This window comes from Arxiozyma heterogenica, assembly GCF_036370985.1.
Source record: "Arxiozyma heterogenica strain weizmannii chromosome Unknown scaffold_20, whole genome shotgun sequence".
Classification (NCBI taxonomy): Eukaryota; Fungi; Ascomycota; class Saccharomycetes; order Saccharomycetales; family Saccharomycetaceae; genus Arxiozyma; species Arxiozyma heterogenica.
In genome coordinates, this window is record NW_027042673.1 from 183132 (window position 1) to 202314 (window position 19183).

The 19183-nt window shown below is 31.4% G+C and overlaps 5 protein-coding genes across 5 annotated transcripts; 1 reads left to right on the forward strand and 4 right to left on the reverse strand.

Annotated features, from left to right (window-relative positions):
- Positions 1 to 71: 71 nt before the first annotated feature.
- On the reverse strand, positions 72 to 4799 carry DNA2 (bifunctional ATP-dependent DNA helicase/ssDNA endodeoxyribonuclease DNA2; the record flags this gene model as incomplete). Its single annotated transcript, XM_064858951.1, has 1 exon — positions 72 to 4799. The coding sequence occupies one exon, from the start codon at positions 4797 to 4799 to the stop codon at positions 72 to 74; it is 4728 nt and encodes a 1575-aa protein (XP_064714167.1).
- A 907-nt stretch (positions 4800 to 5706) lies between these two features.
- Positions 5707 to 6825, reverse strand: PWA37_002380 (uncharacterized protein; the record flags this gene model as incomplete). Its single annotated transcript, XM_064858952.1, has 1 exon — positions 5707 to 6825. One exon carries the CDS (start codon positions 6823 to 6825, stop codon positions 5707 to 5709), a length of 1119 nt encoding a protein of 372 aa, XP_064714168.1.
- A 650-nt stretch (positions 6826 to 7475) lies between these two features.
- PRP8 (U4/U6-U5 snRNP complex subunit PRP8) lies at positions 7476 to 14786 on the reverse strand (the record flags this gene model as incomplete). Its single annotated transcript, XM_064858953.1, has 1 exon — positions 7476 to 14786. The coding sequence occupies one exon, from the start codon at positions 14784 to 14786 to the stop codon at positions 7476 to 7478; it is 7311 nt and encodes a 2436-aa protein (XP_064714169.1).
- A 613-nt stretch (positions 14787 to 15399) lies between these two features.
- CDC23 (anaphase promoting complex subunit CDC23) lies at positions 15400 to 17643 on the reverse strand (the record flags this gene model as incomplete). The annotated part of the gene is made up of 1 exon (XM_064858954.1): positions 15400 to 17643. One exon carries the CDS (start codon positions 17641 to 17643, stop codon positions 15400 to 15402), a length of 2244 nt encoding a protein of 747 aa, XP_064714170.1.
- Positions 17644 to 18091: 448 nt separating this feature from the next.
- THP2 (Thp2p) lies at positions 18092 to 18979 on the forward strand (the record flags this gene model as incomplete). The annotated part of the gene is made up of 1 exon (XM_064858955.1): positions 18092 to 18979. One exon carries the CDS (start codon positions 18092 to 18094, stop codon positions 18977 to 18979), a length of 888 nt encoding a protein of 295 aa, XP_064714171.1.
- Positions 18980 to 19183: the final 204 nt, after the last annotated feature.

The window sequence follows — 19183 nt, forward strand, 5'->3', positions numbered from 1 at the left end:
ATTTTTCTCATAAGAAATGTATATTCATGTATATCTATGTGTATATATTTATGTATATTTGATATTTGTATTTAACCAGTGAAATCATAAACATCCAAAGAATTTGATGGCAACCAATAAATCCACTTGTTATCTTCTAAAAGTTTCATGAATCCAGTAAGTTCTTTGATATTTTCAATTGTTCTCTTTGATCCAATGATAATCAGTTTGCATTTGGCTCTTGTCATTGCGACATTAACACGTCTTAATTCTTTCAATAATGCACCGCCATGTAACTCTTTATTACATCTAACCATAGATATTATAACACATCTCTTATCTCTACCTTGAAATTGATCAGCTGTCAAAATCTCTAACCCATTAATCTCATGCTCTTGTAGTTCTCTTTTTAATAATCTTAATTGTGCTCTATAAAGTGGCATTATGCCAATATCTTCATATTTAACTTCGCACCTTAGCATTCCTTCTAAACATAATTTGGTCAGTTCAACTTCTCCTTTATTTGTTATATTATCACCATCATATGTTTCAACGATAGTAGGGATCTTATCATAATTTAAAAATATAACTTTTTTTGAAGGTGTCAAAATATCAGATAACCAGTTATTATTATTGATATCGATATTATTGCTATCATCTGATCTCTTATATCTGGATAATATTTTTGTTGGATCACTAATATCTAGACTTTGATTATAAACTTCATCACTGCCACATTTTAACTTACCATTATAGATTAAATAATTTGATAATTTCACAATATCACCACACATCCTATATTGATATGTTAACTCTACTACGGACTCGGGATGTCTTTTGCTTAAAATCTTAAATAAGGATTCTTCTAGTCCATTCTCCCTAGCTATATTATTTTTAACTAATGGCGGCAGTTGAAAATGATCTCCTACCATTATAAACCTGTTACCATATCGTAATGGACCTAAAGCAATAGGCAAAGATACCTGACTTGCTTCATCGAGAATCACATAATCAAAATCTTTTGTTCTTAAGGAAAATAGTAAATCATTTATCCCTAAACACGTTGTTGCTACTACTGATATATTGTTAATTCGGTCAATATATTCCTTATACGTTCGAATATCTTCATAGTTTGGCATAAATTTTTGCGTCAATGGATTGACTTTGAATTTGGAACCCAATCTCACGATATTAATATCTGAATTTAATAATTTTAATAAAATGTTATCTACTGCAGAATGAGTATATGACGTCAATAATATACTCTTACCATTGGTGACCAAAATTTGGATTAATTCTGCAATAACAGTTGTCTTACCTGTTCCTGGCATACCTAAGATTAATGAATAATTATCACAACGTAATGCTTGGTCAATTGCTTTAACTTGATTTTCATTAAAACCATCTAAACAAGATTCATCATACACCACATGAGGATATTGATTACTAGAAACAAATGTAGGCGCTACTTTATCAATTAAAATTTTTCGCATAACTTCATCACCACCATCAGATCTTTTACTTATTTTCGTTTTGCCAGTTTTCTCATCTACAAGTTGAATTCCAGGTGTTACTGGTGGAAGAAAAAGATTTAATAAATTGAATCTTGATGTGGAGAGATCTTGTTGAATGTTATTCTTATCAATTCTATAATTGACATAATTTTGACTTTGAATAGCTTGAGATGTACTTGTAACAGGGTGAAGAACACTTATAACTGACTGGTTAATATTTTTTGAATTATCTGTCATAGTTTGTTTATTAGTAATTAACTGTCGTTTAGTCGATATAACTATTTGAGAAGCTGTTATTTCAATAACATATCCTTGGGCAAGGGCAAAATTTCCAACTTCATCACTAATAAATACAGGATCGTTTTGATATATTTGAGAATGTGATAATGGAGGGAATGCCTCATAATTTGGATTTCTCGAAAAAGTATATATGTATTGGCCTTCAAAATTTGAATCTGATGAGAAATTAGATATGACTAAATAAGATAATGTAATAGCATCCTCTAATTCTCTAGCTACAGAATCTTTTAGATATAATTGTTGGTTCTGCGATGTTATGCTTGATTCTTCCTTTGTAATCAGATCATTATATTTCCTAAAAAAGTAGCGATTTTCATGTAGGTTGGCTTTAAGATGTGCAGTTAATTGTGAATAATCTTCAACACCAATATCGTCTAGTGTAGTAGAATCACCGAGAAGTGTGTGTAAAATTAATGATTCTATCCTATCACCGCATCTTTCACAAAAACTACATTCATTTAATGGTGGAAGATCAATAATTGTCTCACCAGGTTTATTGATTTCTGTTAGTCTGTACTGTAAGAACATGGCAATTCTATTACGCAGCATTATTATATGTTTTATAGAATGCAATGCAAATGGGAATTCAGTCATCGTTGAATCTCTGGTATAATATAAAAGAAAAAAATTAAATGCAATATCATAACGGTCGTGTAATAGTAATGTATAGATTAGGCCTTGAGCCTCGTGTGCAATACTTCTTAATTTCCCAGTTTTCACTTCCAATGGAACTAGAAAATTTGAAGTTTCCCTTCGTGCAATAACAGTTGCATCAAGAAAACCTTTGAATCCATAGACAGGTGACCAAATATTCTCTTCAATATCTATAACATCTAAAATAGATAGAGGAGTTGTTCTTCGTGTACCTGAAATACTAACATAGCATCCAAAATTACTTTTAGTAACGAATTTATTAATGAACGTAAGAATATTGTTTAAATGCGTTTTAATTATTTCTTTTCTGACATTATCGATGGTTTCGTCACATACAATAATGGCAAAAGAATATATTTCTAATAATTCATCCAGTTTTTGTTCTATATACTCATTTGTCAATTTCATATTTTCTAGTTTGTATTTTAAACAACTTTGTAGTATTTCATGGACAATATTTCCAATTGTCATAGGTAAGCTAACTTCACCTCGAGTATCTTGAAAAAGAAGTTGAATAAAACTACTTCTTTGGCATTGAATTGCTGAGCCAATTGTGGTTGCTGATAATAACAGATCTGGATGTAGAATCAATAAATTGTCATTAGGTAGCTGTGTTTGTGGATCTTTGGCATCTGATAGTAGCCTCTTATTTGCAAAATTTTTGCCTTCAATGATGTGAACAATGTCACCTTCTTTAATTTTAAGGTATACCCATGGTGAACGAAGAATCACGGTTTCAGTTTTTCCAGCACCGTCAATACCTGTTAATATTTTTTGTTCTCCTATGTTTGGAATATTCATTTGTCTTATTGATACAATTACTAATCGAACAACACCAGGTTTATTATAGCACCATTTTGCGCGTTCTATATAATTGATATTGTCAATTTCCTTTTGTACATTGTATTTAATGACCATGGGTTTCTTGTTGTTTTTAGTAAGAGTGTTTTTTGCAATTACTGTTGATGTGTCTGATACTGATTTTGATACGTCAAAATAATCCAGCAAGGAATCATCTGAAGGATCGCCTGAAGGATCGCCTGACAGTACATTATTGGTAGATTTTTCATTTTTCAGTATATTATCATTATTCATATTTATTTCTGATGTTATTTTATCCTTGTTATTCTCTCCTACACCTTGATGATTCTGAATATAGATTTTTTTTGACATATTTTCACTATTAAAACTACAATTTTGTTCTAATGAAGGTTTTTTTGGTGATAAATTCTGTGTAAGCATTTCCATAATTAAATCATCATCTTCATCACTCTCAAGATAAGTGTCATTATGTTTACTAGGTATATCCTTTGAGCCTGTAGGAGATTTAACGGTTGATCGAAAATTTGTATTTATATCGATTTTTTCCCCTTTAGAAATCTCTGTTAAAGTTAGGTCTCTTGCATTATACTGTTCCCCTATAGGCAATGGAGAAGAAGGAATATCTTTAAATTTTTGAGATTTCTTAAGACTGCTTCTTAATTTTATAGATATGTCTCCTTTAATATCATTCAAAATGTCATCTATATCCCTAAGTAACTTGGTGTTTGTAGTCATTGTTTCATATTTATCCATGTTATTCAAATCAGTATTACTGTCACCTGCGAACATTTTTAGATTTGTTCCATTTATTTGTCTTTCTACTGTATTTACTGATTCTATTTCTAGTCCATTTTTTTTATGTGCCTCTTGTTGTTGTTCTTTGATATTAGCTTGTTTATTATGTTCAGATATGTTATTAAAGTCAAGAATACCTTTTAATCGATTATTGAATAGAGGAGTGGAGGAAGAGGGGTTTCTTAGATTATTATCTATTCTATCAATGTCATCAGACATTTCTACAGTGCTAGTAGTCTTATCAACTGGTAATTTATCATCAGGGTTGAATTGCCACACAACTTCTTCAGGTGGACTCATCTCGCCTAGTGATTTTCTCAACTTTACAGTCTCATGATCAATCATCGCAACACTATCCTTTTTTTTACTGATATTATCTGAATCATGTAAATTCTTGTTTTCTAAATCCTGTGAATTATTCTTTTTGTTAGGTTCATGTTTAATATTATTTTTCTCCTCCATTGGTATTTTCTTTGGTACAGCAGTATTCCTAATCTGTGAAACGGATATCGATTTTAACACACCATGACTATCAGATTTCTTTCCAGATATATTGTCAATCACTGCAAACTTATATCGTTTTGTACCTTTACTAGAAGTGTTTGTTCTTCTTTTATTAACTGTTCCTTTACTAATAGATTCAATTGTGGATGGATCATTAATGTTTGGATTTAATTCTTTCACACCATCATTTGAGATGGATCCTTTGCCACTTTTATTGGACTCTCTAGTCATGGATCATTAAAAAATCGATAGACACTTAATGTTTTTGTTTGCTCTCAGAATTAAGTTATTCACTCTGTAGAGATGACTAAGTGACAAATTAGTAGCTGGTACTTAGTATTAGACAGTCAATTTAATACATAGTGAAGCAAGAAATAAAATAGGAGCATTTGTGTGTTTGTGATATTTGTTTCTTTGAAGTTTCTCAAAGGCATGATTTTAAAAAGAAAAATGGCATCTGTATTTTCTGTTTGTAGTGTAAAATTCAATGTGCCACAAAATAAAAAAAGCGAGAGCTAATGACAAGAGCATATCGATAAAATATTTGGTATCTTAGGTAAATATATATATATTCTATGTATTCCAATATGTTTGTTTGCTTATGTGTTTGTTTGTAACAATATACAAAGAAGAATGTGAAATGGTAAACATTTTTTTATATTTAGAAGAAGAAGTGTAGTGTAAAGGGTAGCAAATAAATATACAAAGAAATCTAGAAACCAAAGTAACTACAAATGGTATTCTATGCAACACTCAAATAAAATCTTGATATAAAAAATATGTTATTCTATGACAAGGAGTTTACCAATATGGTAAAAAAAATATGGTCTATTGATATATTGTTGTGTCAGAATCATTTATATCTTAAAAATGCAAGAATTATTATTACAATGCTCATAAAATTATGAGTAGGTTCATGATTAACAATAATATCAATAATTGAAATAGTAACACAATTCGTGGTAACAATATAATGTAACATTACTCTTGATATTATTTTTTAGTAGGGATTATGGGTTTATAAGGAGTAAATGATTGTGTTTTAGACTAGATGAATGAAATGAAACAAACAAAGAACATTGAAAGAAATGATAACGTTTTTTTTAAAACATTGTAAGAATAATTGTTAGTAACTAAGCTAATATACACAGTAAAATTTGAAATAAGAAAATAAAATAAAATTGAAACATACTTTGGTCATTTTGATAAAACTATCAGATATTAATACCTCTTGTTGTGAAGAATCCTGTTCTGGTGATACATTAAGTTTATTTCTAGAATTATCTTTATTTTTGGTGGCATGTGTTCTATTTAAATTGTTTTTCTCTTTACTTCGTAACAATTCAACATAATCCATGAATTTATTTACATCGCCTAAAAGTTTTTGTCTTATTTCCTCTATATGTAATGAACTATTTTTTTTGACAAAACTAATATTTGATAATTTTGTAAGTCTACCTTTGATAACTTTTTGGAATTTTTTTTCTTCATTATTATATGTTAGTGATGAGACTAATTTAGTAACATTTGTGCTGGAAGTTAAGTTTTTATCTGTATTTGTCAATGAAACTTTTTTTATTGTATTTGAATCGCTTCCAGTTTCTATTGCCCGCGTAGGAATGGTTGGGGTTTTTCTAGTTTCCTGTTGTACTGGACCCACTGTAGTACTCATTACTGGAATAGATGCATTGTCATTATCTGATTCACTATCAGTTAAAGAAACTTTAGATTTGGATAACCAATTTTGTTCATTGGAGATATTCTGAATATGGAATTCATTTTCTGTCTGTTTTGATACTAAATTTGATTGTGATGGCACAGTTGTAATAGTTGGGGCAACAACATTTTGTAATTTATTTTTTTGCGACTGTTCTTTCACTGAATGGACGGTCTCCAAAAACGATTTGATCTTGTTCGGTGCACCAGGAGATTTGTATGGACGTTCGGTTGGTATACTATTGGGTAAATAAGTGTTATCAGGTAATTTTTTTAATAATTGTGGGGGTTCTCGCAACTCCATCTGATGAAAATTCGTTCGTAGAAATTTCTCACTCAAATTAGAAAGTTGATATAACCTTTGAGCGTCGTATCCTAACCTTAGTAATAAATATATACAATCTGATACTATGTCCTGAATATTTGGCTCATTAAGATTAGTTTTCTTTGCTTTCTTTATCCTAGCTAGAAGTTCATGTATAAGGCTCTGCGTTTCATTTTCTGTATGTGACTTTGTAGAATTGTCTTTCAACAGTTTCATGGATGCTTCTTCTCCCTTTTAGTATTGGAATTACTTCAAAACAATACTATAATAATTAATGTAGACAAACTTTGGGTAGTTAGTGTGACCTTTGATCATTAAATGGAAATAATTTGTGTTCAATACACACATCATTATGTACTCATAACTATGAATAGTAATTTTTCTTTGTATCTCTTACACACAAGTTTAGGATAGTTTTTTCTATATGACTGTCTCCAGTTTGTTTAAGCATTATATCAAAATAAAAATAAAAATAAAAATAAAAATAAAAATAAAAATAAAAATAAAAATAAAAAAAAACAAATAAATAAACAAGCATATAAATAAACTAAATTAATTAAATTAAATTAAATTAAATTAAATTAAATTAAATAAACTGCAATGATTTTATGTACAATTTTGTTTGTTATAAGATCCCCAAAATCTTGTCTATTGAAAAAATATGAAATAGATATTAGTATATACATTAATATATGTTGTAGGTGATATTATATGAATTTTGGTGCATAGCTTAGAATTAAGTATAAAAATGAGTGATATACTTGTATATATGTGAGTTTGTACATGCTAAGATTAACTGGGCTCTATTTATATAGTACTGCACTGTATTTTTATTTCACCATTGAACATTTCTTGACCTTGTTATTTTATGCAAACAAATCTTCTTGTTCTGCTTCAAGTTCTTCATTACCCGTCAATTGATTAAATTGCAAAAAGTGTACTGGACGGTGCAACTCATTGTAGAACTCGATGGGTATACCCAATTCTAAGTTATAATCTAGTTCTGCATTAAATGCAGCACCCATCATTGAGTAATTCCACATATCTTCAGAGGGGATCATGAAATTACCCATAATACGATCTGATAATAACAACTGTGCATGTACGCTATATGTTGGTTCAAAAGTTGAAGGCATATCATCGATAACTTCTTTGTTATTTAAACCCCAAGCTATACCCTCGTCACTTAAAGTATAAGCAGAAACAGATATGGAACCCGGTTGAGAACATACAGTGATATTCACTGGATCACACTTCATATGATTTTCAAACATATTAGCATGAGTGGAAACGTGATAAGGAGACATAAATTTTAGTGACTTGTCTTGAGTATGCATCCAACCAAGTAATTCTAATCCTTGCAAATTTGGATATATTGTCCGATCTGGTATTTTACTCAATTGTACATATTTGTGCGTGCCTAATTGAGGAACTAACGCGACCGTTCGAATTTCTTTGATGTTAAGGTGATCTTTTGGAGATTTACCGAATAAATAAACAGCAATTTGAATTTTAACATCAGATATTTCAATAAATTTTTGTAAAATATTCTTTGGTAAAACATAAATATTTTTCTCTTCGATAAATTCATCTGATGAGATGTAAATGTTTTTCAATCTTAAATATAATAGACTATTAGCAACTGCATTCTCTCTCCATTCATTTTTAGATGTGAATGTCTGGTTTTCATAATTAGATGACGTAACAACAACAATTTCTTCACCTTGCGCATTAAGTGTTTTTGTTTTCATAGTAGTAGTAGCATGGCTTGTTTCTTCACCACTTCTTCTATCTTCGGCTCTTGCTGCTGCTAACTCAGCCATTTTCTGTCTCTGAACTGATGGTGCTTTGATATTTTGACCAAGAATTAAATCTTTGATTTCTGTCTGTGTCAATGCAGCAATGTTAACATTATATTTTTTACCATACGCTTCTAGAATTAAGTCACGCATTTCTGTTTCGATTTGAATCCATTGGTCACTAGTGAATGATGGCCACAAATGATTAGGCTTGATTACAATAGTGGGATCACGTAAAAGAATCATTTTAGCCTTTTCCTCATCTGTTTTTAAAGCACGAAGTAATAAAATTAAACGTGAAAACGCGGTGTAAGACGACACACTTTTGGTCCAATCATCATATATATTAAATAACACCATCTGAGGTTCTGTAGCTTTTAAAACAACATCTGATAATTTATCAATCGAGAGTGCAGCAGAGAATGGTAGTTTCAATTCGGTAGGCCTAATAGCAATGTTTGGAAAATCAAGCATATGAACTTCTAATGGGTCTAACATTGCTTTTCTTGTTGCAATGATCTGTTTTGGTTGTTCTTCTCTGGGTAAAGATTTAATCAACGCACTAACTTCTTCAGCAGTCTTCCATTTTGCAAGTTGACTTAAACGTTTTTGACCCGACCACACTGAAGTATGAATAATTTTTAAAAATAGATGACCAGTTTTAGGATTCAAAATGAAAACACAACCATTGATAGGTTTCGTTGCAACATTACCCTCAAATGTTCTATGGACAGAGACACGGTATACATTAGTGTCATCTACAAATAACTTAATATCATTATTGAATAACTCCGCATAATTAGAAGAACTTAAATATGGTTCTTGAATATTGGATTGGTAAATTTGTAAACCTTTTCTAATACGTTCTCTTAGAACGTAAAGTGCAGGATTAGCTTTCATAATAGTTTTCATACCATTTTGAATCAGTGGTTTCAAACCACTAAACCAGTTACCGTAAGCATCATACATATTGTATGCTAAATCAATGCCGATCATTACACCCGTAGGAGATGGATACATACTTACATTATCCGTTGTATAATCTAAAAACTTAGCGCGAACATAACGTGAAATATCGTGGGAATCATAATCACCATATCTTAATTGAACATCAAACCACATTTTGTTTGTAGTAAAGGAAGTAAATTTATCATTAGTTGTATGTAGTAAAGATGGTTTTGAAACATTCCACTGATGTAAACATTCTAAAGTTATATCGGCTGCCGATGAATTCATCTTATAAGATTTACGAGGGTGTATGGTTTCCTTATTAACTGATTCTATCTGTAAAATATCCATCTCACCGTCTAGTATTTGACATATATCAAACACGATACTTTCATGAATCTTCTGCCATAAGTGAGCTCTAAAGATCTGAATTAGGGAGATTTTTAATGTAGGAATTTTACCGTGTAAAAATATACCTGTAAGATCAAGTTGAACAACAAAACCGACATACACATTTGCTCTATTAATTGTAGGAGACCACCATAGAGTAAAACGACGATTGGGAATTTGCGAAAGACCTGTTCTTTGAGCATGGGTTAATTTTTTGAATTGCATAGAATCCTCAAAGCCCGATGCTTTCTCCCAGAATAATCCTTCCCACGATGTGAAACCTGTACCTTTGAACAATGTGTGTTCTAAAATAGTTTCTATACCACCAAGAGCTTGGATTACATCCGTACGGTATGCATTTAAATTCCAAAGTTTACCATCATGATGAGAATTTGTCCACCAAAATGGACTATTTCTTTCCAAACTATATTGTTTAAAAACTTTACGAATTCTGTGACCACGATCATAAGCTAAGGTATGACGATCTTTTTGGAACAAAGTACTAATACGAGGAATACCTCGGTCCCATGATCCTTCTAGTTCTTCGAAACCTAATCTACGATTTTGTTCAATCGCTTCTTCTCTTTTAGCAGCATATTCAGCCCATACTTTTTGGGAGTCCAAAAATTCATTTTCCCATGTTGTAATATATCTGAAAATAGTTGGAATGACTTTTTCATCTTGGTGTGTCATACCGGCTCTAAAGTGAGTGATTCCAGTATCTGTCTGTTTAGACCATGTTAAATCAGATGTTGGAATCAATATATGTGATGCACTAATCATACCCAATCCACCAAGTTCTTTAGGAGTGTAGAATACCGCTGGAGGAAAACGCGTAGGCATTTTTGAATTAAGACCTAGTTTAACCCTATTCTGTATTCTTGTTTCTGATTTAACCAGTATGTCTAGTAATGATTCAGTTGCAATAATAGCCTCTCTAAAATATGTAAAAAGAGATATAACTGCTGTATTCCATTTAGATGCAATCTTAGTAAAAGTTGATGAACCTGCAGACATTAATATACCACGAATTCTTCCTTCAAAATGTTTGACTTGTTCATCGGAAACTTTCAGAAATGCTTTTGCAGTACGTTGCTTAGTTTCTTCATTAATTAGATCCCATACACCTTCAGCATTACTTAAAACCTCATCAGATCTTGATTTTGGTAATATACGAACTTCAAAACCACACATCTCGAATAATAAGTTAGGATTATGTCTACTATATACTGAGACAAATGATTTTTCCCAGACAATATTTGCTAATGACTGTGGAACCTTTCCTGTAACATCCCAAAATATTGCTCTTGCAAGATTGACATCTGAGCGCATCAATCTCATTCTAGTATCTCTTGGCCAGCATCTTTTATTATTATATCCTACGGCATTTTCAAAATTTGGATCAGGGTTTTCAGCTAAATAATCATCTGTCAACTCTTCAGCATCATCTTCTTCAAAGTGATATAATATATGTATTTTATCCATATATCTTGAATAAAGCCTAATAGGATGATTTAATTCTACTTCCTTACTCTTAAATTGCATAAATGCATTAGGTTGATTAACTGGGCCAGCAAAATCAGTCGCTCTGTCTTGACCTAAAATTAACAAGTCAATTATTAAACCATAATACTGATAAACAAATGATGCAAACTGAAGACCTTTTATTAGCCCATATTTGTTAACATGACTCATATCTTTAAAGTTGATAACAACATTATTTTTTGCAGTTATGTAGTCTGCCAAATTCGGATCCATAATTAAACGCAGTAGTCTGTTAAGTACAGTAAAATCAATTTTTTCAGCTAATTCTTCTAAAGTTGTCTCAAGTAGAACTGTACTTTCACCGTTATCAATATCCCAAATACCAGATACATTGTTGATACCTTGACACCATTTATAAACTAGTAATGGTGGGATTTCTTCATCACTGGGTTTTATCCAATTTGGGAACAAATTCCTTTTATCTGCTTCGTACCACAGATATTGATCTAAATATGCGTCTGTAATTTTTTCTAGGGGGTCTACAGTATAAACTGGTGATACGTACTGATAATGTTCGGTCATAGATATATCAACCGGTTTAAATACCCTTTGTGATAAAAGATATTTTTTTATTCTATTCAATGTATCATGAGGGTTATCATATGCCTCTTCAATTAAAGCTAACTCTTCTCTCTCAATAGTATTCAAACGAACCTTTGCTGAATAAACATCCTTTAAGTTTTCTAGAGCAAGAACTAGAATTTTGGTGTCGTTTTTATAAGTTAATGGGGGAAATGGAATTGGTGAAAACTCTCTAGATTCTAGCCAGTCTACCATGGTTGAAAATATACTAGAAGCTTGTTCTGGAGTTATCTCAGGACCATTTTTTTCAATCTGTTGCTGTCTCTCTTGTTCGTTTTTTAGCCATAAACGAGTCAGTCTCCCTAGATTTTTTTTGACAACAGTCTTTTCAATATGTGCACCTTTTTTAATTTTTTCTCTATTGTAATGAGTAGATGAGACCCATCCGTCAGCTTTGGCTTTAATATAACGTTCAATAATATTTTTAATAGGTTTAGGCATACCAGGAACATCCCATGGAATGTTAGCTTTCCAGCAACGCCATGCTTCACTTAGGTGTTGTAAAATAGTTCTAGCTTTGTTTTGTCTGATTCCTTCTGGGATCATATCCAATATATCGTTCATTACAGATGCTCTAAGTTCCAAATCGTAATATGCATCTGATCTTTGTTTTGTTGTGGATTTAATAACTTCGTTGCTACGACCTTCGAACTGACGAATTAGTAAGTTATCTAGCCAACGCTCCAGCAAAGGAATGATACCTCTTATAAAAAATATCCATACCCTCCACGCAGGTTGCCAAAATCCACAACCTGGACCTTTTCCAATAATCTTATTAAATCGGTAATAAACAACATGTTTAAGATCTTTACATGCACGAATTTGGTGCATAACTTTGTATTTGTAACGATATACACCAGTCAATTGACCAACATGATTCAAAATATAATACAACCCATCAGCTAATTGATATGCATCTATATTGCCCAAACGATATTGAATATGGGTGTCAACTATTAATTTAATCATTTTTAGTAGTTCCCTAATTAAATGAAACGTATTCCCGAATCTAGATTTCTTTCTCTCCTTAGTTGTTAAAGTTTTGGTAGGTTTGAGATTGAAATTATAATCCAAATGTAAATAAGTTAAACCTCTCCTATGTATCAAAAGATTTAACATATTGTGTCCTTGTCTACAAAGTTGCAAACCTGCCTCTATCCAATCAATTGTAGTTTGTTGAAAATACTTTGTCTTTCTTAAACTTTTTAGTAGAGGAGTATTTTTAACCTGTGACCTTCGTTTATTTATTCTTCTTTGTTTCAACTCATTGGAGACATAGTTCTTTAATAATTTTTGATAGGAGACTTTTACTTTTAGCGGGTATTCTTCATCTGGATGTTGTAAATACCATTGTTTTACTAATGCAACATCTTGTGCTCTTATAGTTTTACCACTTCTTCTATTAAATGGGAACGATGCGTTGTATAATGCAACTGCATCCTTCAAATTAGGGGTATTTAGTTTCACATTATCCATTAAGGGACGTATATTCGACAGGAATCCTGTATCCTTTTGTGCTCTTTCCTTTGTATATTTTTTAAGATCATCATCTATCAAAATAGGATGCAAGGATTCATCAAAATAAAATGCTGGTAATTCTAATTCATCATCATTACGATTCATGATACATAATAAGGGTTCTTGATATTTTTGTAATTCTACAGATCTTGGACGTGAATTATAAATATGTGGGAAGGCTATTCGATATTCACTTCTTATGGGGTTTCTGAAAATTATTCTATCAATTGCATTAAACTCATTGTAATCTTCTTCTTCCTCATTTGGATATAAAGGTTCAAATTTAGGTCCCCCAGGTATACTCGTATTCAGTGCTTTGGATGTTAAAAAGGATTCCATATTGAATAAGTAATCTTTATTTGTATCATATAATTCATGTCTGAGAGGTGTTGATAATCTATATAAATTTGACATAATAGGTAAATTTAATTTCCATTTTTTGTACGCACTACCTGGTACATTTTTGGGATGGTCTATTAATGGTTTATTGTCAAAAAGCCATGATTTCACAGCTTTATCATCAGTATCATCTAACTCCAATGAAATAGCTTCTGGGGGTTCAATATCTTTTATATAATCCGAATAAGACAAAGGTAAATCGTCATCATCAAAAGGTGGGAATCTCATTCTTTTAAAATGGGGTCTATCCCTTTTTTCTCTTCTCATGGCAATCCACATAGTAGACCACTGTGAAGTATATACAGGTTCAATTACTCTTGGTGATTCATTTACAAATGTGATAGCACCCGATGTATGGTATAATACTCGAACTTCCTTTTTCTGTTCCCAAGGTTGTGGCATAGATTCTAAAAGTTTCAGTATAGCATGAGGCATATACTTTAATGCATTTAGATAAGCCCTCTTATTGTAATTGAATCTTTTTGAAGTCATATCCATGTGAGATTCAATAATTTTCCTTAAGTGTTCAGCAGGCATATCAACTTTATGTGAATGGACAAGACCAGTTTTGGAAGATTTCTTGCGGTGTTTATTAGCATTGAGAAATTTGTTTTTTGCAAGTTTTTGTCGTTTGTTTTCATTCTCAACTTGTTTCTGAGATCTCTTAGAAGACTTCTTTCTAAACGCTTTTTGATTAGGACGAGATTCTGACAGAGTATGGGTAATATCATCTACTATATTATCAGCAAACCCTGGAGGCGGTGGTAGAGATGGCGATTCCAAGGAATTTATTTCTTCTAGATCTGGTGGTGGAGGTGGTGGTGATGGAGATAGTAGACTCTGTTTTTCCTCTATATCTTCATCCTCAAATCCTGGTGGAGGGGGTGGTGGTGGAAGTGAATTAGTATTGTTGTTGAGGACATTGTTTTCATCCTCCCAATCACTTTCAAAATCACTTAATCCTGGTGGAGGTGGAGGTGGAGTTAAATCAGGCATACTAACTCTATTGTAGTGTAATTATTAAAAAGAAGAAATAAAGTAAATTATAATATAGTATATTTATTCAATAATTTTTCACTAAAACGGTAAGGAAATCAAAACTATGTATATCCTGATCGAGGATGGTTAGATAGTTTTTGTTAGAAAATGAAAGAAGAATAACAAAAAATTAAATTTTCAATTCAGAATATTTTACAAATAGCGAGTCTTACTAGTAGTCTGCGTTGTTATGTATATTGTCATAGTTGTGGGTTAAGACACATTTTCTATTGATCATGGCTCTATAGAAAAATTATAAATGGTATGCATATTTCAACTTTTTTTATATTTTGACAAAATCCGCTAGGGTGATTTTAGTAATTGAAAAGCCGTTGTTTCTTAATATGTCGGAATGCATTACGGATAAAAATTTGAGCAGCGGTTTGTGTTTGTAGTTAATGAGTGAGATATATATATAATATCTTGAAGAATCAAGTACACTGATGCTGATAGATACTTAATTTTATATTTATACATACGTATGTTTGTATGTGTTTATATGCTATATAAGGTTGTGTTAATGAGAATAATAGTGCAGTTTTTACGATGAAGTTGTTTAAAAGGAAAAACATTATTTTAAGATAATACGACAATTTCTAGCTATATTTCTTGCCTCTTCAATCTCTTCGGATGTACCATTGGTTATATTAACAGCATGATTGTACGCAGTTTCATAATTTTTCATTCTCATTTCATGCTGTGCCAACCATAATCTTGCCTTTATTGTTTCGTCTGTTACTAATTCACCGGATGAATTGTCCTCAATTGCAATACATTTCAACATAGTCATCTTACAATTATCTATATCCATCATTTGTTCATATTGTTTGGCTAATCTGTACAAAAGCAATGCATCTTGACCAGGATTAGAGGATAGTTGATATGCTCTTTGATAACATTTAATAGCTTGAGTTGCATCCTTTAATACGGCATAACAATCAGCTACGGCTTGCCACATTCTACGATCCAGCGGTTTTAGTGTACAAGCTTTTTGAAAATAGTACAGAGAATATAGGTGCATATCCAATACTTCGTATGCTTGTCCTAAACCATACCATGCCTTGTAATCTTTTTCATTGATATCTACTGCTCTACGGTAACATTCAATAGCTGCATGTGAGTTTTTTAACTCGACAAACTCATGGCCCATTAACGTCCACGCACTAGTTGACTTCTTGTTTAATACCAGTGCTCTTCTGAAATACATGATGGATTTTTCGTGTTCCTGCCTTGCACTGTAATAATTTGCCACTATGCAACATGTCTCTGGTCTAAATCTATCCAATTGGGAAACGAACTGAGCCAAATACGTCAATTTCGAATATTTTTGCATCACATATAGTATATTCGAATAAATGTCTAGATCTTCTAGTCTATAAGGATCGTGTTTCACAATATCGTCAAAAATTATTTCTGCAGTGGCATAGTCCATATAACTATAACTTATCATTGCATTCATAGATTTTAAAAATGAGAAATTTGGCATTATTATTAACAAATATTCCAAGATTCTAAAGAATTCATCGATGTTGTTGCTGTTGTTGTTGCTATCATTAGTATTGGCATTAATACTGATACTGTTCTGATTGTTACTATTAATATTATTTTTTTTGTTCGATTGCGGTGTAGTATGGTTGTTGAAATTTAAACTTGTTACATTATCGGTTGTGTAAGAATTAGATGGTGTGGATAAGTCAATTGTGGAACTATGGAATTCTTGATATATGGCTAATTTGAAAAAATCAACCATTATATTGGAGTTTATTACTAATTGGGACGTTGTTTCATTGCTCTGTCTAATAACAAAATTATTCTCTATATAGCTTAAAAGTAACTGTGCTTCATCAAATCTTGATATACAGTTTAATAGTTCTGACCAACAACTCCAGTTATAATTGTAATACGATAAAGAATTTAAGAAAGCAGTTATAGCGATAGATTTATTACCTTGTCGTGTAAGTATCACTCCCTTTAAATAATATAATAATGCAATCCCCAATTTTGTTTTGTCTGATATTACATTATCGTTATCACTTAATAATGGTTTAATGTGTGTATCCATATACTCTCTTAATTCAGATAAAAGAAGAGACAGACTCGTTTGATGGCCAGTCTCTGACAAAATTGTGCTAGTAGTTAAAGACTTATTATTTTGTGAATTGTTATTAAACATTTCTAAAATTTGCCCATCCATTCTATTTAGGTCACCATTTGATGGATCATGTTTGCTTAGATTGTTGATTATTCTTTTATCTAATCTTCCTGTCATTAAAATGTTCTCGGTAGCTTCCATATATTTCTTATCCCATATTAAGAAATCTGTATAGAGTTTCAAGAATTTTAACCTTGGTTCTTTAACATCTTTCAAATAGAAGGAACACCTATCAAATTCTTTACAATCAAATAGGGTGGAGGCAAAGAGATAAGTATCATATTCTTCTTCAGAGAGACCCATCATAGGATCGATATTCAATGAACCAGTATTTGATTTAGCAGTAGATTTAAAAATATTATCAGGAGAGACTTGCCCATCTGACGATAATGAGATATTTAATTTTAAAGGAGAATCATCCTTGGTCATGTGTGGTATTGACGAATGGGGATCACCATAACTAGTATTATTGATATTATTGGTATTGTTATTATTGTTGTTGTTGTTATCATTTTCTGATGTTTTGATGATACCATTGAGTGCTTCAGCAGACCATTTGGAGGAATTATATAACTTCCATTGTGATAAATCTCTGACAGAACATCTCAGTTTCTGTTTAATCTCTGTTATAAAGTCCATTGTTAGTGATTCACTAGCAAGCATCACTTATATAATTTCGTATGCTTAGTTGGTTAAGGAATTCACTTAAGAGACAAGGTAGGGGGGGAGGGATAGTTGTTACGTTTATGTGTATAGATACGTTTAAATATATTTATTTATTTATTTACAAAGTTAGATGTATCTTGCAGATACATTGAATCTGTTGAAGGGTTTATACAATGAATAAAGTAACAAAACTTAAGAAGTTAAATAGAAAAACGCATAAAAAAACAGGAAATACAATAGGTCGAGTCGATGGATAGATACCCATTGTAATAAATATTCTGTATATATATGTATATAGGTATGTACAAATTCTGTTATTTGATTAATTGTTAGATAAGTGACTAATAGAAAGGTACTGAGAAAAGAACTAAGCATTAGTCCTTTTCTATGCAGAAAGTTGTGTGTGATTTCAGGCATATATTGCAAAGAAACAGGACGTGAAGAAATGTCAGGTATAGAAAACGGTGATGAGTATTTTGATTCCTTATGTGAATTGGATAATTATTCCCAAGCAAATTTTGAAAAGTTACAGGATGTTTTAAAAACATTGTTGAAGCTATTAAAACTTCAATCATCTACCATTGATACATCGATTACTACACGTAATGTTGAAAATGAAGATACAACCAATGCAATTGATGATAATATTATTATTAAACTTCTTGATACTCTTTCTAGAGACTTCGATTTGTTGATTGAGACATCTATAGCTTTAAAACAAGCTAAATATCAGGCTAGAGAAGCCCAGATTCAGTGTGCAGAAGCCATGGAGACTGATAATCATACAAGACTGAATAAGTCTCCATTTGGTAAGGATCTTACGGAATGTGTGGATGTCTTAGAATGTATCCAAAGAGATTCATTGAGATATACTAATTTAATAGACAGGATGTCAGTTGACCTAGTGAAACAGGTAGAAGTTTCAGACCCTAATGTATCCAGAGTGGACATGGAAAGTTGGAAACCATCTAAAGAATTGCAAGAGATCTTAGATCAATATTCTAATACAGATAGAGATTTATCTAAGATAGATGATGATTTGAAAGATTATTTGGATCAAATCAAGTTATCTAGAGCTAAATATACGCTTGAGAATAAATATCAATTACAAACAAAGTTGAATGAATTAAATAATGAAATTAATCAATGGAGAAAAGAATGTAATAACATGGAATCTTTGATGTTTGGTGATGATCCAAGATCCATGAAAAGTATGTTAAGGACAATTGGATCTTTAAAACAAAGATTGATTGATGAGAGAGAACAGGACTGTGGTACAAATAGTTCGGTTGACGATGCTGGTGAGCAAAGAAATAAGGAAGAAACTGTGTGATGAGTAGAAGAGCTTCCATCAACATGATAAGCAGATATAACGAGCATATATGCAGATACATATGTGATATGTGTGTATAGATATTGGTGTAAACTGGTTTAGCTATCACAAACGTATATATATGTATATGTAATGATGTAAATATATAGCAACAAAGTATTTTTTTCACTAAATATATATATATATATATAAATTTGGTTGTTT